The following is a 23,455-nucleotide window of genomic DNA, read 5'->3' as shown; positions in this document are numbered from 1 at the left end:
TGGTACAAGATAAGAAATATCGACTCTACCTTGTCTAAATAATAAATGGCCCTTGAACATGTCTTCATATTTACTCCAACCAAATCATTTTGATTTTCAAAATCCCATCACTTCTCTGACAATATGTTTTCAAGGCCTGTTTATAGCCACGTTTTCCTTAGCTCTCAGCTAAATCCTAAGTGATAGTTACTGGATCCATAAATATCTGCTTCTGGTCATCTCTTGCAAACATCCACCAAGTCCTGTTTTATTTGCCTTATTGATTCCAGCCCATCTTCCTCACAATAAAATGAAGTCAGAGGCATTCCTCCATTTTCTTTCTCTGACCAGGCATGTACCCTAAACAATGTCATACCAACTATACTATGGTAATCTCCTCTTCACTTGCTGCTTCACCACCATCCTAAGGTTAAATATAACAGCTACATTTACCTGACATATGTCTGCCCGAGCCCATCAACGTCTTATTATTTAACCATCTCTTGTATGGCAACATCACTGTAAGTTTTCTAAAGGGGATTCAGCCAACCTCGAAGTGCGAAGGAAACTTACCTTTTGCTCTCAAACACTTCCGTAAAACCTGGCCACTGGGTTAGTGTTTCCTAGGTCCCAGTTACTAAAGCATTCTGTACACTGAGTTGAGCTTAAGTGTACAAAATAAGGTATTTGCAAAAATAAAGTCCCACTTTTTATTCATGGAATCAGGATAGATAGAATTCTGTATTTATAATCTGTACTTACAAATGAGGAAATGCCTCCATCATGGCAGAATTGTGTACAAGTGTAGACACAGAACTGTAGACATTTTTGCTTCAACCCCACTCGTACCTAAATTGCTGTTGACATATTCTTGCTGGTAGGTCCCCACCCCGGAGACAAACACAAATTTTCTCAGAAAATTACATAACTGGATTTCACTGGACATCACTGACTTTCCACCAAAACCGTCCTTAAAAAACAGAAGGCAAGCAAAGGGACTTTATTTCCCATCACTCATCTGCACAGGAAGTGACTTCACTGGTTTTCTCATCGCCCACCAGCACAGAAAGTGACATCACTGGATTTTCCATCACCTATCTGCACAGGAAGTGACCTCACTGGATTTCTCTTCATCCATCTGTGGTTTCCTGGAAAACAATCTTTAAAAAATTAAAAAACAGAGGCCAAGCAAGAAGACATTTTTCCCATCTCCCATCTGCACAAAAAGTGAGATCACTGGATTTCCCATCATCCATTTGCACAGGGTGTGACATCAGTGGATTTCCCATCATTCATCTGCGCAGGAAGTGACCTCACTGGTTGGAGAAATTGCTGCCCTGAGGGCGGAGCTCGGGCACAAAACTAGAAACACCACACACAAAGTGACATCACTGGATTCCCTAGTATCCATCTGCACAGCAAGTGACCTCTGTTTTTTTGCCAAAACTGCCTTTCAAAGAAGCACCCAAACAAGAGAACTTAATTTATTTTCACACATCCACACAGGAAGTGACATCACTGGATTTTCAATCATCCGTATACACTGGAAGTGACATCTCTTGTTTCTGGCCAACTGTCTTCCAAAACGAAGCTGAGCAAGAGGACTTAATTTCCCATCACCCATCTGCACAGGAAATGACCACTCAATTTCCCGTCATCTCTCTGCACAGTGACATCAACTGGTTTCCTGCCCATGGCACCCTGCGTCCCTCTCCTTCCCAAGACCTGGTAGTGACAGGGCTGATGCGCCAATGGCTAGCCCAGCTGTGTCTGTTTGTGCCTAGACTGTGCCCAGTGACAGGAACCCTGGTTCTCCCCCTAACCACAGATTCCTGTCATGTGCCACCATGCTCTCAACCTGCCCGTAGCTCACCACACTGCTGCTACACTACACAGAAGGAGCATTCACATGTGTCTACTGCAAGTTCTCATGCACTCTCCCATGCCCTACTTCCACCACACCCACACCAACAGCACACAGCACCCCATTCGCTCACACTTAAACCAGCCAAATGCTCACACAGATCAAACATCACCAACACAACATGCCACATTTGCATGCATGATCCTCCACACCTGCTCGCTCATCAAACACACCATGGAGATATAGTACCTGCTGCATGACCATGCTCCGGACCTGCTCCTCTTCACAGAATCATGGCTAAACCCAAACTCTAAAATGGACAGCACTACAGCCATTCTCGCTGGCTACAGGATCATCAGGCAATATTGTCAGCACAAGCCTGGAGGTGGAGTAACCACTGCACAGACAAACCCACTAGCCACATGGAACACCTCATGTTCAAGATACGCATCACAGCCTACGTCTCCCTGTGTGGAACCCTCATAGACAGACCTCCAGGACCCTGCACCAATTTGGCCAACGACATCACAAACTTCGTCACACCCCTCATTATCAATGCCTTCTTCCTCCTCTGAGACCTTAAATTTTACCTAGAAAACTGCACCAACTCAAACTCTACAGCTCTTCCATAAAAACTCAAAAACCTTGGCCTCACCAAGCACATTACCAAACCCACTCACACTGTTGGACTCCTTGAGCCAGATTTTCTACTCAATCAGTAAAATCACAGTTGACAAAACAGAAACTATGACCTGGACAGACCACACCCTCATCAGTTTAATCATTTCTATCCCAACCCACCACAGACCTACTACCACCGGAACCACCTGCCACAGCTTGAAAAGCATCATAAAAGAGGAGTGCACTTGTACCCTTTGTGTGCACTGGCTGGAGCACACCAAAAAACGTGCTGAAAACCATCAAGAACCTCAACTCTTGACTGCATGTGCTTGACACCCTGGATCCCCTCAAGCACAGCCAAATGGCAATAGGCCAACCACAGGCCAGCTGGTGCAGAGAAGAGCTCAGAATGCTGAAACACAACAACAAGCAACTGGAACACAAATGGAGAACACGTCAAGACACCACTGATAACAACAACTTTAAATCAGATCTACGACGCTGCCCCCAGCAGATACAGAACTTCAAGCACAAACAGCTCTTGCAGATCACATTGCCGCCAGCACTAACGTCAGTAAGGAAATCTTCACACACCATCAGTAAAAAATGTACCACACTTCCTGCCACCTCCAGCAACATCACCACCTTACTAGGCCTTTGCAACAAGCTCTCAAGAATTTTCTGTTACTAAATCACTTCCATATACAGCAAATTAGACCCTCAACCAGACCTCATGACCGTCAGAACTCAACTTTCCATCACTGCTGAAGAATGAACCCTGCCCTCGTGCCCCTCTGTCACTACAATCAAAATTGCTGCCAACATAAAGAGCATGCACCCGGGGCCCATCTGAGCTTTGCCCCCACCACGCCTTAGCCAAATGTAGCAAAGTACTAACACCCATCCTCAACACTTCTATGCACTCAGACATATTTTCTGACATCTGGAAACATACCGCCTTCATGCCTCTGCTCAAGAAACCATCTGCTGACTCAGCCAGGCTTTCCAACTACAGACCTGTTAGACCTGACATCCTTGGTGTTGTTGTCCCTTACGTTTTTGCCTTCTGACCTCCTGTTTTGCTGACCTCATTTGTGTTGGCTTTAGGACTCTGGGCACTTTACCACTGCTAACCAGTGCTAAAGGTCATATGCTCTCTGCTTAAAACATGGTAAAATTGCCTTATCCACAATTGGCACATTTATTTTACTCATACATAGGTAGTAAATGCACTGGTGGGGGTATTACAACTTTGGAGGAGGTGTTAATCCGTCCCAAAAGTGACGGTAAAGTGACAGATATACCACCAGCCATATTACGAGTCCATTATCTCCTATGGAACTCGTAATACGGCTGGTGGTAAATCCGTCACATTTGGGACGGATTAACACCTCCTCCAAAGTTGCAATAACCCCCTATATCTGCCCAAGGCCAGTAAGGTAAGTGCTACTGGTGGGCCTGCAGCACTGATTGTGCCACCCACTTCAGTAGCCCTTTAAACATGACTCAAGCCTGCCATTTAAGAGCTTGTGTGTGCAGTTTTGAACTGTCATTTCAAACTGGTAAGTTAACCCTCTGGCCAGGTCCAAACTTTCCTTTTTAATACATATAAGTAACCCCTAAGATAGGCCCTGGACAGTCCCAAGAGTACTGTGCAGTGTATTTAGGAAGTTGGACATGTACTTTGAAGTTTTACCTGTCCAGGTAGTGAAAAACCCTTGAATTAGTTTTTCACTACTACAAGGCCAATCTCTCCCACGGGCTAACATTGGGATTGCCTTATTACATTTGATATGTGAAATTTACGATTGAGAAGAAATGGGATCCCCAAGTTTGGAGTATCTGGAATCACAATTTAAAATCACAGCTTATGGTCAAGTTAGATTTTAAATTATAATTCTGGGAATGCCACTTTTAAAAAATTGAAATTTTATTACTTTAAATCATCCAGTGCCTTCTGACTGTCTCTGAATACGTCTGGGTAGTTGACTGCTGGGCGTTTGTGCTTTCCCTCCAGACAGCCACACACAGAGAGAGCATGGGTGTGTCTGATGGACCATCAACATCCTGTTGGCCCATTCTGGGCAGGAGGAACTGGTGCTTACACCTGAATGGGCTGTGTCCTGAGCTCACACAAAGAGCTGCAAAGTACCCTGCAGTGTGCCTGGAGCCATGGTAGGGACTCTGTGCACTTCAAAGGCCTCTCTTTGATGTCTCCTCTACTTCATAGTCACCACCCAACTTAAGACGTGGACTTCTGTCCTCACGAAACGAGTATACTTCTGGACCTCTGGATACCCTGCCAGGGAAAAGGACTGCTGAAAGTATTCTGCTGGACTCTGCTGGACTTTGCTGGACTCCTGTTCTGCTGTACTGACCTGCTGCCCTCTTTGCCTGGTAGTGAGAAGTACTGGACCTGAAACTCTACAACCCAGAACCAGAGTGACTCCAAGAGCTTGCTGGCCTGCTTCCTGTTCATCTGAAGTCTCAGGAACACTAAGGCCCGTATTTATACTTTTTTTAGCGCCGCATTTGCACCGCTTTTTGACGCAAAACGGCGCAAACCTACAAAATACAATGGCATTTTGCAAGTTTGCGCCGTTTTTGCGTCAAAAAACGACGCAAATGCGGCGCAAAAAAAGTATAAATACGGGCCTAAGGACTTCCAACACATTTGCTATAGCTCCTGGACCCGTCTTCAACCAGCTCCTGACCATCAAGAGGTGCCCCTCCAATGCTGGGACCCTAAAAGTGTTTTTTGTGGCACCTGAAATCAAGCTTTTGGGGTCTTCGTAACCACAAATGGGCCCTCTCGCACAGGAACCAGGCCACTCGAGCAAAGAATCAACATAAACTACTGCAAGTTTGTCTCTTCACACAGCAAGCATTACCACCCGTGACTGCGAGTCTCTAGTCTGCCAGTCCACAATGCACATCTGACTCCTTGTGCCCGCAGACCACCACCAGCGACTCTCTCCTTACACACTGCGAACATCTTCCCCATGAGCAGGACTCTTAGCTCAACTTTGAGAAGGTAAAACTTCAGCGAGACATGTCTGAGACTCCTGTACTCCATCAATATTGGTCTGAACTTTTGAATTTCACTCAGGCTAGCACGACCAGATTGCCACGGTTGGTGCTTTATGATTTTTAGCACTATATTGCATTTTAACCTTTAAAAATTCATGTCTCAACTTTTACTCATTGGATGTTTGTTGTTGTGGTCTTGTTTTACTCATAAGATTAAGCTCTATTTGCCTAACCACGTGTGGTGTCTTTTGTGGACTGTTTTCACAGTTTTATTGTTTTAAGTGTTGCACAAATACTTTACACATTGCCTATAAAGTTAAGCCTGTCTGATGGGTGCCAACCTACCAAAGGGTGAGCACAGGTTAATTTATGGTATGTGTCTGACTTACCCTGACTAGGATTGTGGTTCCTGCTTGGACAGTGTGTATACCTCTGCCAATCAATCCCTGACATTGGTGGCAGCAGTGGGACAGGACTTGTGTTTGTGTAGTGGCTGACAGTAATTTGGTGTAAACTACTGTCTGTGGTTGGAGGTTGTACATCTGTACCTGAAAAAATGGATTTTCAGGTGGCCAAACTTGAGACCTACACTGTGGCTCAGCACAAGGATTTCTATAAGGGGTTTGAGCTTTCTACTAAACGCTTCACCAGGAAGGTGGAGCTGTAAAGGCACTGAGGGCCTGGATTGAAGCTCGTTAAGCAGCACCTGTAACCACAGAGGATGATGAGGAGGAACTGGATGATGATGAGGAGCTGGACCAGAATTCACTGGAGACCCTAGGACTGCCTATGGGATAGGAGGCCAATATCCTACCAAGAGCAGTGGTTCCCACCATGGCAGGGATCAGTGTGTCATCCAAATGCCTGTCCCCAGTGGAGCTGGAGGACAGGAGGGAGGAGAGAAAAATGAGATTTGAGCAGAATAAGCTCACATTAGACAAAGAAAATGCTTCGGGGGAGATAAAACTGGCCATGGATGAGGCTGAGAGAGCCTTAGCCAGGGAAAAACTGGCCATGGAGGAGTGGATCACTTTGGCGCGTTTGGCTCATGAGAGGAGTCTAAAGGAACAGGATGTAAGAGCTAAGCAAATAGAGTCCAGTGGGGGTAGCACTTCTTCAGTGCCCTCTGACAAGAAGGTCCACATCCCCAAGTATTTGACTTTGTGGTGAAAGACAACATACATAGATGGTTTGAGACCTTTGAAAATGCCCTTCAGATGCCCAGGGTCCCTCAGGAGATTTCAGAAGCTAGTCTGTGGAGGTACATCCGTAGTGAGGGGAGGGACACTCTACTGGCCTAAAGTGGAGTGACAGGATGAGGTATCCCCCCATGAAGGAGGCCCTAATCAGAAAATTTGGTTTGACCCCAGAGAAATACAGACAGAAGTTCAGGAATAGTCAGAAGCCTTCCCAGCAGACCTGGATGGATTATGTTGATTTCTTTTGCAAGGCACTGGATGATTGGGCGAAGGGCAGTTTATAGAAAGGATTACCAGAGGCTGTATACTCTAATTTCAAAGGAGCACATGTTTAATATTTGTTTTCCAGAACTGTGTCAACACCATGTTGACAGTAAGCTCTCTAACCCTAGGGAACTTGCTAAGGAGGCGGTCAGCATCAGGGTCCACTTGAACGTATTTGGGGAGGGATCACCACAAGGGTAGGAAGGGTCCTCGCTATAAGAAGGGGGGACAAAAGTAAAAGCAAGGAGTTCTCTAAAGGGTCTCAAGTAGTTCTTATGATAAGGACTACCATCCCCCTACTGAGAAGAAAATGAAATGGTTCCCTGACAGTAATGCAAGGAAGGCACCTCCTAAGTGTTATGAGTGTCAACAGGAAGGGCCCTACAAGGGGAATTCCAAGTGTCTCAAGCAGGCACAGCCCCCCCACCTTTGGGTAGTCACTTAGGTTGGCTAGCGTAGTGCTTGAGGAGGAGATTGTCCCAGATAGTTTGGGGGACAGAGTAGAGATTACCCTTTTGTCCCTGAGTGACAGAGAGATTGTGCAGAGAACCCCCATGCCTGACAATACTAGGAAGTACAGACAGTAGGTCACCATCAATGGCCAGTGGATATAAGCTCTGAGAAACACTGGAGCCAGTAAGACAAACATGATGTCCTCAGAGCAGGTAGTCCCACCAATCTATTTCAACAAGTTGTTGCAGCTGATATCTGTGTGAGCCACTACTCAGTGGCTCTGGTTTCCTTTAAATGGTGGCAGGGGGGTCTCAGGTTCCTTGACGGTAGCTGTGAGTCCGCCCATGCCTGTGAACTATCTGCTTGGCAATGACCTAGAGCATTACCGCCTGGAAGGGGGATGGAGCTCAGGTGCTACTTTGAGACTTCAGGGTTGCCCGAGTGAGTGTGCCTGACCACACAGTCCATGGAAGCCCCACAATTTTATGAGAAGGACCTAGAGCCTGGAAGAATAGCCCAGGATCCTCCCAAAAATTAGATAGGGCAAGGCACATGGATACCCATGTCTGAAACTCCCATGGTCCGAGAGAAGGCTGACCTTGAGGGGGACACTCCGGAGCCTGCGGCGAGAATGTGGCCAAACTGGGGGACCTGCTTAAGCTGCCTAACTGGCAGCAGGAAAAGCTCAATAGGGAGGAGTTCTGCAAGGTGCAGAGGGAATGCCCTACTTTTGTGGGTTATCGGCTGCAGGCTGAGACCCAGACAGCTGATTGTGCCTCTGGCAAACATCTGATTTAGAGGGAGAATGGTCTCCTGTATAGTGAGCCTAAGGCTCCTGAGCCGGGGGCAATCCGTGTGTTGATGGTCCCCAGTGCTACAAAGCCTTGTTAATGGGTCAGGCTTACAATGTGCCAGTAGCAGGCCATTTAGGGCAAAACAGGACCTTTGGCAGTCTTGTCTTCCACTTGTATTGACCTCAAATGAGGATGGATTCAGATGAGTTCTGTAGGTCTTGTCCAACCTGCCAAACTTTTAATGAAGCAAACAGTATCAATTATGCCACTTTCCGGGCTTGAGCATTGTATTCCGTTTCAAGGGTTGTAACACTAAACCTTAAGAATTTTAAGAAACAATTTCAATAAAGCAAGTTCTAGCCTGTGAACCACCCCAAGTTTATTCGCTTATGGATCTTCGATTTTTAGAAATCTGGTGTAAATCTCCCTAATATAGTTTCACTAACTGCAGGCTCATGGTAAACTGGATTTGCGCTTTAACCCCCAGAGCCCACCTTTTTTTCACAGGTCTTCTGCTTTGCAACTGAGGTGGGAGACTTTGCACAGTGTGGAGCACTGTCACAGATGAGACCCAGATGAGCATGGTTATGAGTGGCTAAAGCTTTATAATTTAATTGGGAATCTACAAAGAAATTCCCCCCTTATTCTCGGCAGCAGCATAAGGTCAGTAGTGATTAAACAGGTTTACAATTTGGGTAGATTGGCTTAAATGTACTTTTAATTGAAATGAGGTAGAGAGATCATTGACAAGACAGTTACTAATTGTCTCCTGTCCACACTCACATTTATTCTGTAGGAGGTGTTTATGCATTTATGAATTTTGAAATATTTCCCTGTGCCAGCCTTAAAATAATTGTTTTGGGTTGCTCTTTTGAGAGAGTTAATTACTTTGCTGACCATCTGAAAGTTCAGACCTCCCCTCGAACAAAAAGAACCATACTGGGATTAGCCTTTTCCTGGCATAGAATATGGGTGAGGTGAAATCACCATATGCTTATTAACAGGATACTAGCATTGTCTAGAACAAGCTGGTTGTTCCCATATGTCAGGATTTTACTAGAATTCAGGCCAGGGACTCCAATGATAACTTCACTCTTTTACCTTTCAGTCCAATAAGATCCGACCACTGGGCAGTTTGCCACAGTTTTCAAGTCCCGCCCTTGCCCAAAGACCTTCCCCTAAGCCTCCTCAAATCAGGACTTGGTTTATTAGACACAAAATGGTGGAATGAATGAATTAAGCAGAGTTCAGTATTCATGGATGGATGACTTGGGTTCCATTATTTATCTGAGGCATCATGATATTTCTAGGACACTGAGGGGAAAATTTAAGAAAAATGGCACTGCACCCAGTGCAGGCGTTATAAATGCTGAACAAAATAGCACAAAGAAATCTTTTAGATTTCTTTGCGCCATTTTTTAGGCCCCCCCAAAGGGGGAATGCCCCCCTTCCATACATTATGCCTGGCACAGGCATAATGTGGAGCCCGGGGTTACAAAGTGGTGCAATTCATGCTTTGCACCAATTTGCAAATCTGGTGCAGTGATTTTGGCCTCGTTAGGCCCTCTTAAATCTGGGCCTAAATATTGTAACTGCTGTCTGACTCAAATCGCGTCAAGAATCTCCCCCACTTCATACTCAATGTCCCATCTATTACAATTGGAAGAGTTGGACATTGTCTATGTTGTTTGCTTTCTTAACCCTAGAGATATTAGCTACAGGATGCATGTGTCAATTTGCTGGTAGCTTTAGGGAACTGCAAAGTTCCTGACTAAGCCAATGATTTCGAAAGAACCTACAAATTGTGAAAGGAAATTAGTGTATGAACCAGCGATAGATAGATTATGTGAGTGTAGCCAAAAAAGATTATTCAAATTGTACTGGAAACCAGCCTGTTTCTGCTGATTGCAAATCTTTTATAGTCTACTTTGGCTGGCTGAAGTTTTTTATGGCCTTTTGCTGAGTAACTTCTTTATTATTTGGAATACTCTGTACAATAGGTACTGAGGATGAAAAAAATTCTCTTGGCCAGATACAAGGATGATATCCATATGCCCGAAATAAAGAAGAAAAATCCAAAGCACTCTGTAGGGAATTGTCAGGGACTGGAGGGAAGCCACTGTGACTAGTTTTTCTTGGTGGCCCATCAAGACAAAACAGTAATATTATTCTAGGGCATGATAAACTATCTCCATGTGACCGTCTGTCAGAGGGTAGTAACTGGTGGAAGGGATGTGCATTATTACAAACTGAATGGTTTATTATATTCAAAATTTAGAAGGAGATTGGGATTTGAAATGATGACCTTGGGCAGCACATAAAGGTGTATAGTCTCCTTCAGAAAATCTGGGATAATTCAAAGAAATAAGGTACCTTATCAAGTGCAATAAAATCAGAAATATTGGTTGATAGTCAAATACAACCACAATTGTAGTATCTTGTTCAGAAATAGGAACCTTAATGATGAATTCTATTTATAAATAAGTCTAGGGCTGACTGGGTGTGGACAAAGGAGACCACTGAATATCCTGTGTAGTGTTTTTGCTCTAGGAGAGCTGACTCAGTGATAAATATATTCCTTCACGTCTTGAACCATCCTTTCCTACCAGAAATGCAGTTTAAGAGGATCACCTGTCTTTCTTCATCCTGTATGACCTACTATGGGAGTGTCTTCACAATAGTATATAAGGTATTGTGGAATGTCTTCTTCCTTCATTATCCACTCCTGTTGAATGAGAGTAGCATGTTGGTCTTTAAGTTCTAGTGCGAATGAGAGAGCATCTTTTTCTACCACTGACTGAAGAGCTAAGATGGTAGTTAGTTCCACAAGTGCTTCCTCTTTTGTGGGTTGGGGCAAGGCACCTGCTTTACTGTAATGTTTTCCAGATCTATAAGTTAATTCAAATAGAATTAAAAAAAAGAAAAGGGAACATTGTTTATGTTGAGGATTGGAGCACTTCACTGCTCTTGAGGTAACAATGATTCTTATAACTGGATGTTCTTACTCAACCATATAATGTTGTTAGTGTTAAAATGTTTCCACTACTCCCAAGAACTCTCTGTCAAATTTTGTATAATTCCTCTCAGCAGTATTTAAAGTATGAGAATAGAAAGCCATATGATGCAGGACAGTAGTAGTTAGATGCCGTTGTGATAAAATAACCTCAATGGCATAATATGAGGCATCAGTTTACATAATGAAAGGGAGTGAATGATCTGGATGCCTTATTATTAGGGCAGTCATGAAACCTTCCTTTAACTCTGAGAATGTTTTCTCCTGTTCTGTACCCCCTATAAAAGGAACTCCTTTCTTGGCTAACTGAGTATGTGGGAGGGCTTTGGATCAGAAATCTTGAATAAACTATTGATAAATTGAGCAAGACCAAAAAACCTCTGTATCTGCTTGACAGTGTAAAGAATAGGCCCTTTACGTATAGCTTTAACTTCATCTGAATCCATTTGTACTCCATGATTTGAGAGATGGAACCCTGAGAAAGTGACAGTGTTAATCTCAAATAAGCAGTTGTTTGCTTTTACATACAGGAAAGGGTCTCTCAATCTCTGCAAGACTTCTTTCACACATTGTTAATGTTCTTCTTTGGTCCTGAATAAGATTAGGATACCATCCAGATATAGTACAACAAAATTAAAATAGATGCTGAAAAGTGGTAGGGCATTCCAGACGCATTTTTAAATAATCGTAGTAGCCATAATGGATTTTAGACTGTTTTCTGTTTGTCACCTTCCCGTATGTGCACTATATTATATGTACCTGTGCATCTAATTTTGTATTTATCTTGGCATCCTTGAGTTGCTCTAATCTCACTGAAATGAGGGGTGGAGGATACAGATTTCTGATGGTAATTTGGTTCAATTTGCGGTAATCCACACCTGGGCACAACTGCCCTCTTTGTTTTGGAACAAAGAAAATAGGTATCCCTAAAGGAGATGTGAAGTGTTTAAGGAACCCCATACCTTAGATTGTCATGCAGATACTCTAAAAGCACCTGATCCTCTTTAGAACTTAGATGATAAATTCTCCCATGTATTGTCTCGGCATCCGGGAACAGGTCAATGGTGCAATCATAGGCTGATCTCTTGATAATGTTTTAGCCACTTTTTTGCTAAGCACATACAGATACACTTAATACGCAGTAGGAATCTGATTTGTTTCTTCTGAAGGCTGTGATGTAAGATACATCAAGTTGTATTATATCACAAGATTAGTACAGGCTAAGCAGTTATTTGTGCAGTAGGCATGTTTAAATTTGGTCTCTTGTTGCCATTCAATTTGTTGATTATGTCTACGTAACCACAACATTCCTAATAGAATATTGAAAGCAGGGACATCCATCAAATAACAAATTAAGGATTCATCATGCCCATGTATTGTAGCCTTGATTAAGTTCTCAGTTTCTCAAACAATATCTCTAGAAGTCATTTATTTTACCATCAATACCTCTAATAAGTTTATTTTGTTCTTTTCTGAAGAGTGAAAATTAGGAGTGGGCATTAAAGAGTGGACAATTTGATCAACAAACGATTTCATTCTTTAGCAAAGGTGAACTCTTTTGTTGTAAATTTGCTCAAACTGGGCTTGCTCTTCAAAATTACGCTTTGGCTTTTCTACAAAGATTGGAACAGTTATTTAGGAAAGATCTAGTTTGCACAATACAGACACATGCTTTTCCCCCCTTCTTTTTTTTCTGGGGTGGAAGGGGTTTCTGTAATTGCCCAATCTGCATCGGTTCTTCCAACACTTCTGTAGACTAATAGTACTCTGCTGGAACCACAGGTATCCTACAAGATAATCTACTTTTCTCCCAGCATCATCATGTTTGCTGGGAGTCTATTAATAATACCTGTTCTATGAGACAGTTAGAATCAGTGGGAAAGCTTATCACTAGTAAGTTGTTGTTCTTTCAAATCTTTATGCAAACCTTAGTAGAAGGCTGCAGGTGCTGCTTCAGCTGTCCATCCTGATTGTGAGACCAATTGATGGTAGTGTCTTATACAGTTAATCTGATCTCTTGACCCTTGTCTCTGAAAAAAGGAGCTCCATGTGGGCATTGTGTTTAGTTTTTTGGACAATCAAGAAATCATGTTATTAATTATCAGAATTGCTGATGCCAAGGTAGGAGAGGATGAAAGTAACATTTACTTGATCCTTATGAAACAACTGAGGCTGAGCTAAGAAGTACTACAAGGAGCCAAAAAGGCTTGAGAGGCCTTTGGGTCTCCAGAAAATCATTGTGGTAGGGCCATACTTGAGGTAGGAATAGTGGAGTGGTCGATTCGGCTCTTTGTGATTTTCTCCCTATATTCATTAGACCTCTCCCAGAAGTGGAGAAAGTACCCATATTCCCATTATTCAGACTTCCTGAGGGATCAGGATTAGATGACTGCAGCTGATTGATCGTTTCTAAAAGGAAAGTCCTTTTATGTCAGACTGCGTCCATTTCTTCCTGCATTGTATTGGGGGCCTGACCTATGACCTGTAATGGGATAACAGCAGAAACCATAAAATATATGGACTTGGCAAACTTTCAGGATTTCACTGGGATTAAGGCCACAGACTACAAGGCTAACACCACTCCTTTCCCTTTAAATCAAATAGGATTTGTAGTGAACTCCAGAATCAGAAGTGAGTGCACAAGATGAAAAAGGGTACAGCAGATAAAAGAAAAGAAACACTTAGTAAGTGTCCTAGTCCACTGACCTAAAGAGCACAAGCTGGTGGAAGCTGTACGGCAAGCCTTTGGTCTGCAGTGGACTGACTAGCAACCACCATGCTAGAAGAAAACAAGGGACCTTTAATCTTAAAACACTTGTGTACAACAGGATACAATGTTTTAACAGTATCCGTAGAATGGCTTACCAGGGTATGGAAGTGGGGAGACCACAATTAGCCCCAAACCAACCAGGATACAATTGGAAAAAAACAATATACTAAGGTTTGCCTGCAATAGTAGAGATGCCGGGTGACCAGATGACTTGGAGTATTTGAATTTGGAGCTGGAATTCCGTAATGACAGCAAGCAAAGCTCAGTACCTGTGGATGGAAGGGTTTACCTGAGCTGCCCTAACCACCTGGACAAACCGAAGGGTAGGACAACAAAAAGATGCAGGGAATGCAAATGGTGTGAACTATGTGACAGGAGTAGAGAACCCATCACCCGCTGTTACCAGGCAAAGTGTAACATTGAGACTAGTGCTTAAATCTTCGCAGCTTTTACTGATCCCGGAGTGTCCTGAACCTCCTGGCCCCTTCCAGGATGTTATGTTTTTTCCAGAATGTTCTTGCTCTTCTGGAATGTTCTCACTCTTTCCGCCTTGAAACAAAAGTGTTAATCAGTGGTTCCCTCTGACTCCACCCTTTTTCGATTCCCTTGCTGCCACTGGACCATCTGTCTACAGTCTGGCCCTTAGCAAACATGCATCATGGAGTCTGAGAAATGCGACAATGAATCAGCGACACTGGACACAATCCCCAGAGAACACGAACTCAAGGATTCTTAACAGGCAGGCAGATCTCTCCAGACACCACAGGTGGCTTCTTTGTGGTTTAGTTGAAAGAAAGTGAGTGGCTCATTGTAAGATATGGTTCAATTTCTCTCTCTGCTGTTACATCATTTCTTCCCATATTGCTGTGCCAGGGGTTTGAAGACAGTTGGATTAATCAATCAATCAGCATTGCAAAGCGCAGCACTATCACCACCAGGGGTTTCTGTGTGCTAAAGGTTCTAAGTCTCCATTGAACAGCCAGGACTTTCTTTCTGAAGTCTGCCAGGGAGGGTAGTGTTTGGAGGTGGAGGGGCAGGTCTTTCCAGGTCTTGGGTGGTGATGTAGGAGGAGTAGACCCTGCTGCGGCCATGACGAATGCAAAAGAGGGCAAAAGAGGAGGAGTGCTTGAGGGTAGAGTGTAGTTCAGCCAATGGTTGATGTAGGCTGGTCCTTGATTGTGTAGAGCTTTATAGGCGAGCATGAGGATCATGAACTGACATCTCTTCTGGCTGGGAAGCCAATGGAGGTTTCTGAGGTGGGGGGTGATGTGGGTCCATTTGGCGAGGTCCAGGATGAGTCTGGCTGCCGCATTTTATATGGTCTGGAGTCTTTTTAGGAGCTGGGAGGAGATGCCTGCATAGAGAGCGTTGCCATAGTTGAAGCAGCTGATGACAAGGGCCAGGGTGACGTTTGTCTGGTGTTGACTGGGATCCACCTGAAGATTCTGTGGAGCATGCGAAGGGTGTGGAAGCAGAAGGAAATGACTGTGTTGACTTGTTTCATGGTCAGTTTGTTGTAGAGGGTGATGCCTAGGTTGTGTGCGTGGTCTGGGGTTATGGGTGCTGGTCCAAGTTCTGCTGGCCACCAACTGTGGTCTCAAGTGCTTTTCTGAAAGATCAGTACTACTGTCTTGTCGGAGTTGAGTTTGAGACAGTTGTCTCCCATTGAGTTGGCTATGTTGGTCATGGCATCACAGAAGCTGGTTTTGGCTTTGGAGGGATCCTCAGTGAATGATAGAATTAGTTGAGTGTCATCAACGTAGGAGAATATGTTGAGTGCATGAGATCTGTGACGCAAGGGGGTCATGCAGGTGTTGAATAGGGTGGGGCTGAGGGACGATCCTTGGGATGTGCCACACATGATGACCTTGGGTTCAGATGTGAGGGGAGGCAGCCGGATGCTCTGTGTATGAGCTGAAAGAAAAAAGGCGATCCACCTGAGGGCATTTTGCTGTATGACGATGTTGTAGAGTCTATAGATAAGGGTGTGGTGGGTGACGGTGTGAAAGACAGCAGAGAGGTCAAGGAGGGTCAGGGCCACAGTTTCTCTGCAGTCAAGTAGAGATCCAATGTCGTTGTGGCAGTGATCAGTTTAGTCTCAGTGCTGTGGTTAAAGCAGAAACCTGATAGTGAGGAGTCAAGTAGGTGGTTTTGTTCCAGGTGTTTGTTGAGTTGTTGTTGATGGCTTTCTCAAGTACTTTGGTTGGGTAGGGGAGGAGGGAAATCAGTTTAGAATTTTTTAGGTTGCTGGGGTCCGCACAGGGCTTCTTCAGTAGGGGTCTGACCTCTGCAGTTTCCATCTGTCTAGGAAGGCTTCCATGAAGATGGAGGTGTTGATGATGCCGGTGAGTACTGTGCTGATTGGAATGGTTCTGAGGTTGAAGAGTCGGTGGGGTCAGGGGTCGATGGGTGCACTGGAGTGGATAAAAGACATGATGGCTGTGGTGGTCTGAGTGGTGAGTGAAGACCAGGTGGTGATTATTAGGCCAGGGGGCATTTGTTGGTTGAGGTAGTTGAGAGGCATGGGTTGGGGGTCAAAATTATTTTAGATGGAGGCGATCCTGGTGCAGAAGTATTCCAAGAGGGAGTTGCAGAGTTCTTGGGAGAGGTGGATGGTGTTCTCTGTTTCTGTTGAGTTTGAGAATTCCTTGACTATTTTGAGGAGCTCCATTGTGTGGTTGGCTGCTGTTTTGATGCAGGCTGTGATGGCTGCTTTCTTGGCTTGGCTTCCTTGATGCATATGTGGTGGTTGCTGAGGGCCGCATTATGGGAGGCTCTGTGGGAGGGGTTCCTTGTGGTGCGCCATCAGTTCTCAAGTTGGTAGCAGTTGCACTTGATGGTTATGAGCTTTGGGGTGTACCAGCTGGCGTTTTTTGAGTTTTTGCTGATTTCAACGGGGCAACTCAATCTGTGCAGCTGATGATCCATGCGGTTAAGTTCTGGATGGCTTGGTCGAGGTCTGATGAAGCTTCGGGTTGGGTGGTGCTAAGAGTCTGTATCCAATGGGTCTCGGTTACCTTGCTCCAGCTGCGATGTGAGGATCTGTGATGCTTGTAGAGGGCGTTCTGAGTGTCAGAGATCATAAAGTGGATGATGGCATGGTCTGTCCAGGTGAGCTCTGTGACATGGCTGAATTTGATTCTGCCATTGGCAGTGAAGATGGAATCAAGAGTGTGAGCAGCTTTGTGCATGGGTTTGGTGTCCAGTTGAGTGAGGCCATTGTTGTCTACTTTCTCGAGGAAGGTGATGGAGATGATGTTGTTGGGGTCATCAATGTGGAAATTAAGGTTGCTGAAAAGCACGCAGTGGTAGGAGTCAATGGCTAGTGCTGCGATGAGGTTAGAGATGGTGTTGCAGAAAGCTGGTTGGGGAGGTCCCAGGGATCTGTAAATGAGGGTGCCTCTTATTGTGGTTTTGGCATCGGTCTGTAGTTGGAAGTTGAGATGTTCCATGAGAGGGGGGTCGTCATTAGTGACGGTGCATCAGATGGTTTCTTTGAAGATTATTGCAATGCCTCCACCGAGTTTGTTGGGGTGGCCTTGGTGTATTATCTTGGAGCTGTCAGGAGTTGCTTTGGCAATGTGACAATTAGAGGAGGGGTTGAACCAAGTTTTGATGGTGGTGATGGTGTTAGAGATTTCCGTGGCATGCTTGCAGAGGGATCTGGTGTTGAACAGGATGCATTTGAGTAGTTCTAGGTTGTTTGTGATCTGGTGGGGGGAAGTGGCACAGGATCTCGTGTGGCCTGGCACACCTGTGTTGCATGAGAAGCAGCAGTGGTAGCAGGTGAAGGGTCCTTTGGTTGATTGCGGGGAGGATGTGTGGCAGCAGTTATTCCAGGGTCCAGGGCTAGGAGCTCCTTGGTGGTGTTGGAGCAGATAGCAGGATGGCTGGGGGTTCTGGCCCTGGGCACGGTCCAAGTATGGACAGATGCAGACAGGCTTGCCATTGGTGTGCCAGTGGTTCACCTGTGCTGCGGCCTCCATTAAGTAGGTACTGGGGAAAGGGTGGGGTGCTGAGTGGTGGGAGGCAGGAAATGGCAGGAGTGGAAATGGCGGGAAGAGCGGTGAAGAAGCAAAAAATAGAGCAGAAGAGAGGGAAAAAGGAGCAGAAAAACCAGCAGAAGAGAAGGAAAATGAATCAGAAAAACAAGCAGAAGAGAGGGAAAAGGGAGCAGAAGAGTGGCACAGGCCAAGGCAGCAGAGCGTGGCATAAAAAGGAGCAGAAAAACAAGCAGTAGAGAAGGAAAATGAATCAGAAAAACAAGCAGAAGAGAGGGAAAAGGGAGCAGAAGAGTGGCACAGGCCAAGGCAGCAGAGGGTGGCTTCAGGCAAGCTGGGCAGGAGACTGTCACAGCAGGTGGGACCACTGCCTGCTCTGAAAAAATATTTTTGCTGTCATTCACATAGAAGGAGGGGTCCCATGGGGACTCCTTCCCATTTGCGAATGGGTTAGCACCAGTTTGAAACTGGTGCTAACTGTGATTGTTTTCCAACTGCATTCGGGGTTACATAACAATCATACATACCTTCTGTATTCGGTATTAGGAATGGATGACCTTGTCCTGCCCCTTCCTAATACCGAATCATGAAACCCAAACTGTGATTCAATAACAAGTTACCGAATCACAGTTTGGGCTTTGTACATCCCAAAAAGCATTTTTCAAGTCACAAATGGGCCGATTCTGCGAAATGGCCTGTTTGTGACTTGAAAAATGCTTAGTACATCTGGCCCCTAATAACTGCTGTTAGAGATAGACAACGTGCCAACACCAAGATGTTCTTGTTATGCGTGATGCAACTGACAGCTAAGGGTAAGGTATATTCCATGGGGTGAGATTTCCAGTGGGTATCTACTGGTCTGGAGCTCACCATGTGGCCAGAGACCCTAGCTATATGTACTCTACCTTTGCAGCTCCTTTCACCTCTTGCAGATGCCTAGCTGCTCATGCTGCCATATACCATGTGGCAAGTAAATGGGGCTTCCGGATCATCGCTTCCAGTGACTTCTCTGGGTACAGAGATGGGAAAAGATAAATCCCCCCCACCTCCACTCCTCTCAATCTTGCATTGACAAATTAACTTCAGGACCAGAGAGTGGCCCCCCAGCCTCTGGAGGGGCTTTGGCAGACCACATCTCTCCTGATACTAGACCTCTCAATAAGATTCTTTAGGCCATTCTTGCATCACACACAGCAGTGGAAACTAAGATCAGATCGGTTCACATGGATATAACGCTCCTCTGCCAAGACCTATCAACATCGCTGGTCGAAGCACAGAAGGGATGAATTTCAACAGTAGAGAATGATGTTTATGACTGCAAGATAAAAGTTTCTCATCTCATGTCTCAAACAGCAGAAGTGCATCACCGGGCGGAAGATACTGAAAACCAATAATGACCTAACAACCTCAGATTCATCGGAGTCCCAGAGGGGGCACAAATGCCACATCCCATGACGTTTCCAGAACAATGGTTAAAATACTGGGTGCCAGCGGGCAAACTCTCATCCTGGTTTGTTGTGGAACATGTCCATAGAGCTCTTACGCCTAAACCACCCCATCCACATAGGCCCATAATAGCTCATATTTTCAACTTTCGAGATAAAGACTCCATCATCCGTGAAGCCCAGCCCCTCACAGACCTACATATCAAGGACTTCAGAGTATTGGTGTTTCAGGACTACACTAAAGAAGGCAGACTGAACAGCGATCATACACAGCAGTCAAACAGAACATAAGGGCCAGTAACTTGTCCTAAATGCTCCTGCTCCCAGCATGACTAAAAGTGATTTATGAGGAAGAAATATATTTCTTTGATACATAAGAGGCAGCATGGGACTGGCTGACTGAAAGAGAAACAGTGCCATCACCCGAGCAGATTGCCTCATTCTACGGAGCGACTACTTTCAGTGACGAAATATGCCACTACCCAGGCAAAACTGAGAGTCAGAACTCGCTCCGGCAAGAAACACGACCAAGCAAAAACCAGCTGTTTTCTTCTATGTGTTCGGACACCTCTGAGATGCAACCAGAGAACTCAGAACAACCTCTGCAGACATCACAGCCTCTCATTAGTCTGTCCCGAACAAAGGACTCTCTTAGGAACCCACTCTCCACATCCCAGAACCACTAATGTGGCCTGTCTTAGAGTTGTACACAGTGATCAGAGTCCACTGGTGAATGGTAAAGGGTCAATCTGAAAAACCAAACTGTTATTTTCTTTCTCCTTAGATATGGGCCCCTGGAGATCCTGCATAAAGGAGGTGTCCACCACTTCATGTTCCACTATGTAATGTTATGGGGTAGAAGTACGGGATGGGGTTGTTGGGGTGGGGAGGGTTTCTTTCACGTCTTGTGATTATGTTTTGTTGTTTAGCATTGACTGTTGTTTCCCTGTTTCACCCCATCAGAATATGCGAAGCACGCATCACATACCATCACATCTACAAGCAACAGTTCAATACCAGGCACCTAAAGCCCCTTATGTGATGCTCACTCCTCCTGTCCTGACTTTTCTGTCCCATCAACATTCACAGATTTTTCAGATATTGTCATGGAATGTAAATGGACTCTTAAGAGCTTTCACTACACTCGGCATTCCCCACTTGCAATTCTGATGTTCCAAGGGACACACTTGATGAGCACCAACTGTCCCTTCCTGCTCTGTCAGGGATATGAAAGATTCTATCATGCTGGATATGTAAGAGAGTTCTGGGGGGTACGGATTTTCCTCCATCGTTTCTTTCCCATGACAAGTAGCCATGTTATCCCTGATCTACAGGATCAATACCTTGTTTAGGAGGGTGGGCGAAAAGGCCATAGTCCAAATCTACTATGTGTATATGCCCCCCTTCAGCTTTCAAATCTTTTCTGCATACTCTTACAAATCTAATCCTGGCACTCCCCGGGGGCACCACAGTGGTGTGGGGATTTCAATGCGGTCTTATAGCCTGATGCAGACTGTACTCGTGTCCTCTCTACTCATAGATGTGTGACAGCCATTCAGCTCTCCAACTGTGTGAACGCCCTTGGCTTGTGTGAGACTAAGGGTGCCTAGAGCTTCTGGATATCTGATACACCGAATTCCAGAAAGTGTTTAAAAAACTCCATAAGCTCGGCAGAATTACAGAATTTTCACATTCAGGAGCGCAATGTGCGTTCTTGCATTGAAAACATCTTGCAAACGTCACCACACAGTTCGCATGTGCACAGCCATTTTGTTTTCTTTGTCTCTCTGTGCATGGTGCTGGGCCTAACTTTAAGCCACCCTTAATCTTTTCAATCACAACCTTTTCTGAATTATCCACCCCTCATTTTCCTTTATTTCATCAGTGTTTGTGTTTGTGTAATTTATGTTTCTGTCATTTGTTTGTGACTTTTTTGAATACTTTCTTTTTTTTTTGTGCTTTTCCATTTAAATCTTTATTTTTTCTTTCTTGCTTCTTTTCCTTCCACTTTCTTTTCCCCACCCAGCGCCATGGCAGAGAAGGGCACCAGAGGGAATGGCGCCACTGGTTCAGCTGCAAGCCATTTACCTTGTGGACGTCAGCACCGCCAAGGGGGCAACCCCAACTCATTTTAACCAAGGTATACGTGGCAGCACTTGTGTTCTTTGTGCAGTGCCACCTTCTGTCCATGCTGGCAGCAGGCCTTGGAGCAGTTACGTCATTCAGGAGCGTCGACTGCTGTGGGGAGGGGTGTGCAGGTGTGTGTGTCGGCACACTGTGGTCAAGCGCATCCAGCAGCAGTTGACACATCATTGGGCACATACACTGGACCGCAAGCAGCACCTGCTTGAACTGCTTGGTGTCGAGGTGTCGGGGGCTTGGTTTGTAAATAGTTATTTATTTGTTGTGTGTGTTCCACAATGCTTTTTTTCATAATAGCTGTGCTGACTCTTAGAGGTAAGTTAAGTTTACGTTACAACGACTATTATGTAATCCAGTTTGAACTAACCAGGTCCTCAGTCACTTTTGGGCTGACATTTAAGAAGCCATGCAGAGTAAGACTCTCCCTATCACCAAGAATAAGATAGTGGTAGTAGTAAGTAATATAAGTGAGTTAGCATTCTCTTCTCTGTGCCTTTCTTTATGTAGCTTATGCAGTCCCTCCCAGTCACAATCTCCCAGTGTTGTGCAGTGTGCATCTATGCATTGAAAAAAAAGGGAGACTGAGTTGTCCCTTCAAAGGTGGTTGAAAAGCAATGATCAATATGAATGCATTTGTGGTACATAGTTGCAAATGTAGTGTAGGTTTCGGATATTTGGAGTAGGACTTAGGTAGAACAAACTAATAGGTCAACTCGAGTCAATACTAGTACTGTATGTGATCTGATTTAGAATAGTACACTGTTACTGTCAGGAACTGTTGGGGGGTGCTGGCTAGACCTGTGGCATGGAAGACCAAGGAGGCAGAATACTGGTATAGAGCTGCCCAAGATCACACGGAGAGTCAGAGGAGAGAGGGGATCCAAAAGGGACGCTCTATTCAAGGGCATAAAAGAGATAAGGCTCAGAAAGAACAGACATTCAAGAGGCAAGGTGGCCCCCAGACTAACTAACACCACATGACAAACGTGCAAGGAACATATATATATATATATATATATATATATATATATATATATATTATCAGCATAAACAATAAAGGGAATGTGGAGTAAAGCACTCGGGAGCTCCACACGGTAAGACTGAAGCTCAGTAAGTTCCTTACCCACAATTGCTGCTACAGATTCTGATGGCTAATACCCATATATTGGATATACATGCAAAGGCAGGGTCTGTGGAGATGGCACCTATGGTGATGTTATAAAAGTAACTGAAAGACAAAACTCACAGTGGACAAGAAACACCACATACGTTGCCAGCTGAGCCCATGGATCCTGACGATTAAACAGGCAGTAACAACAAGGGTGTATAACTAAATAGAACCACAGTAGACACGGAGCAAGCAAGGAGGAGTGCTTAACAGGAAAGAAGGGAAAATAAAGGGCACACTTGGCAGAAAACAAGTAACAATCATATAAGGAAACTAGAAGTGAACAAAGGAATGGAAAGAAAGGCAAGGACTGGGAAAAGGGAAATACAGAAGTAGAGGCAAGGAAGCAGAAGGAGTGCTGGTGCAGGAATCAAGGAACGAAGGAAACACAGCAGGCAGAAATAGTTCAAGAAACAAGGAATAGCTGAGGCTTAGGAGACAAGTAGCAATGCAAGGAGTGCTATTTCAGGAAAAAGGATTTGTTACAGACCGGGAACAGGGATAGCTGCAGCTCAGAAAAAGGAACAAGGAATAACTACAGCTAAGGAGCAGGAAGAAGGAATAACTATGGCTCAGAAACTTCAGGAAACAATGGTCAGTCTCAACAGAAAACAGCTACAATGGCCAACTCTGGGTTGAAGGAAGCTGAGGCTTAAAAGGGCTCACAGTAATCACATGCATCAGGTGGGAGCAGGCTAGCAGCAGCTAGTTA

General features: G+C 44.8%; 1 protein-coding gene across 1 annotated transcript in view; it reads left to right on the top strand.

Annotated features, from left to right (window-relative positions):
* The window catches only part of LOC138249540 (steryl-sulfatase-like), a 711,979-nt gene extending 705,818 nt beyond the window's left edge, over nucleotides 1-6,161 (top strand). The window contains exon 7 of the mRNA XM_069203489.1: nucleotides 6,028-6,161. Within this exon, the coding sequence (XP_069059590.1) occupies nucleotides 6,028-6,161 (134 nt within the window). The remainder of the gene's footprint in view (nucleotides 1-6,027) is intronic.
* Nucleotides 6,162-23,455: the final 17,294 nt, after the last annotated feature.

The sequence above is a fragment of the Pleurodeles waltl genome, chromosome 8, assembly GCF_031143425.1.
Source record: "Pleurodeles waltl isolate 20211129_DDA chromosome 8, aPleWal1.hap1.20221129, whole genome shotgun sequence".
Lineage (NCBI taxonomy): Eukaryota > Metazoa > Chordata > Amphibia > Caudata > Salamandridae > Pleurodeles > Pleurodeles waltl.
The sequence above is the reverse complement of the archived record's forward strand: the minus strand, read 5'-3'. Positions and strand labels throughout refer to the sequence as shown.